The sequence below is a fragment of the Plasmopara halstedii genome, assembly GCF_900000015.1.
Source record: "Plasmopara halstedii genome assembly, contig: Scaffold_816, whole genome shotgun sequence".
NCBI lineage: Eukaryota > Oomycota > Peronosporomycetes > Peronosporales > Peronosporaceae > Plasmopara > Plasmopara halstedii.
In genome coordinates, this window is record NW_020187732.1 from 1,521,308 (window position 1) to 1,522,909 (window position 1,602).

The window sequence follows — 1,602 nt, forward strand, 5'->3', positions numbered from 1 at the left end:
GCTCTTCGAGCTCGTTTCTTGGTTCCACAAGAACTTCCGTTGGACGTACGTTTATCGCACTCGTCTACGTGCTCAACGAGGTGGCTCTCGTGTACCCGCTATGCGAACGATACTTGTAGTGCTCGCCCCTTGTGAAAGCACTTCAGATGACGAAGTGCTCTTTAAGCGATGGGCGCAACGGCACCAGGAACTTTCCTCACTGTAAAACCTACAGTTGAGCCACAAGGAGGTGGACGTGCGTGTGGAACGACACCTCCGATTTGAATTTGCCAAACTCAAGGCACGGCGTCAACTTCCTTCGGATTGTCGCCCTACGACGTATGGGTAAACCCCTAACGCCCCCGCGAGCTCTGTGTCTGCGACCGCAAGAGCTCAGGGCCACTACTTGAGCTCAGCTCATGACCCTTCTACTTCCCTAGCAATTGCCGGGGCGTCGGGTGATGCGGGGCATCCAGATTTTTCCGATCAAAAGCGTCTACGGCGACTGGGCAATCTTGCCAAAGTAACGCCTCAAACTCCCACGATTTTTCGGAGTCGGGATATCCCCGCCACTTTACCAGATATTAGGTTTGACCCTGGTAACGACGTCGTCTCACTAGACGTTCCACGTGATAGTGGATGTCACCGTTCTCATCGAGAAGAGTCGGTGGCGGGCAGTGACGACCGGGACGGCCGCCGTCCGGTGACTCGTGATGCTCTGCGATCCCTTGAGGACGAGGTCATTCGTGATCGAAGCTCTGCTGAGCGTCATGCTGTAGTAGTATAATGCTGTGACGACGCTCTTGACGATTTAGAGCAGGTAGTGCGTCAGCTGCCTCATCTTGAGGACTACCGCGCTCTGTCGGAGCGACTCCTAGCTGTGGAGCAGGCGAATGCGTCGCTGCATGCGACAGTGGAGCGCTTGGCGCCATTAGAAATGGAGATTGTTGCACTTCGTGCTCAGAACCAGTTGCTGATTCAACTTCTGGGTGGCCGCGGGCCCGTGGGATCTGCTCCGGCGTCAACGCTTCCGCGTTCACTTGCGTCGTCAGCACCGTGACACATGCCCCAGTCGCTTAACGATCAGTGACGGTGTCTCACCCAGAGCAAGAGATTCTCTCTATCCTTCCCATCAAAGACCTTATCGCTCACCATGAGCGGCTTAGGGCGGGCAAAATCATCCGTCACCGACGGTGGTGTCATAGACGCAAATGATCTAGACATCTTCTGCTGCAGGAGCTCTAGCAGCGCGTTTTCGTAACTTAAAAATGCCTCTAGACGCATCCCGGTACGGCTTGAGCAAGACCACGTAAAACACCGGGTGGGTGCGCATCCCTTTTGGGAGGTACAGCGTATATGCTAGGCCCCGCTTGGTAATGACCTTAAACAGTCCGATGAACGGTGGACGAAGCTTCGTCCTGAAGACAGCAGAGGCTGCATGTGTAGGCAGATTTTTTGAATTCAATAAAAACCAGGTCCCCGACCTTAAAGCTTTCTGCTTTGCCTCTTTCTTTTTCATCTGTATATTGTTTCTGCAGGTCTTGGCTGTCAGCCATCGCATCGCGACGTGTCGTAGGACACTCAGTCTGGTAGACAAGAAGTCATCGACTTCTTTGCGGATGG

At 53.9% G+C, this 1,602-nt stretch overlaps 1 protein-coding gene across 1 annotated transcript in view; it reads left to right on the forward strand.

Moving 5' to 3' along the window:
* The window catches only part of PHALS_14242 (metalloprotease family), a gene marked incomplete at both ends in the record, with an annotated part of 2,289 nt that extends 1,250 nt beyond the window's left edge, over positions 1-1,039 (forward strand). Inside the window, 2 exons of the mRNA XM_024730016.1 lie at positions 1-45; positions 800-1,039. The exon at positions 1-45 is cut by the window's left edge and continues 1,104 nt beyond it. Of these exons, the coding sequence (XP_024580336.1) occupies positions 1-45; positions 800-1,039 (285 nt within the window). The remainder of the gene's footprint in view (positions 46-799) is intronic.
* Between the last annotated feature and the right edge of the window lie 563 nt (positions 1,040-1,602).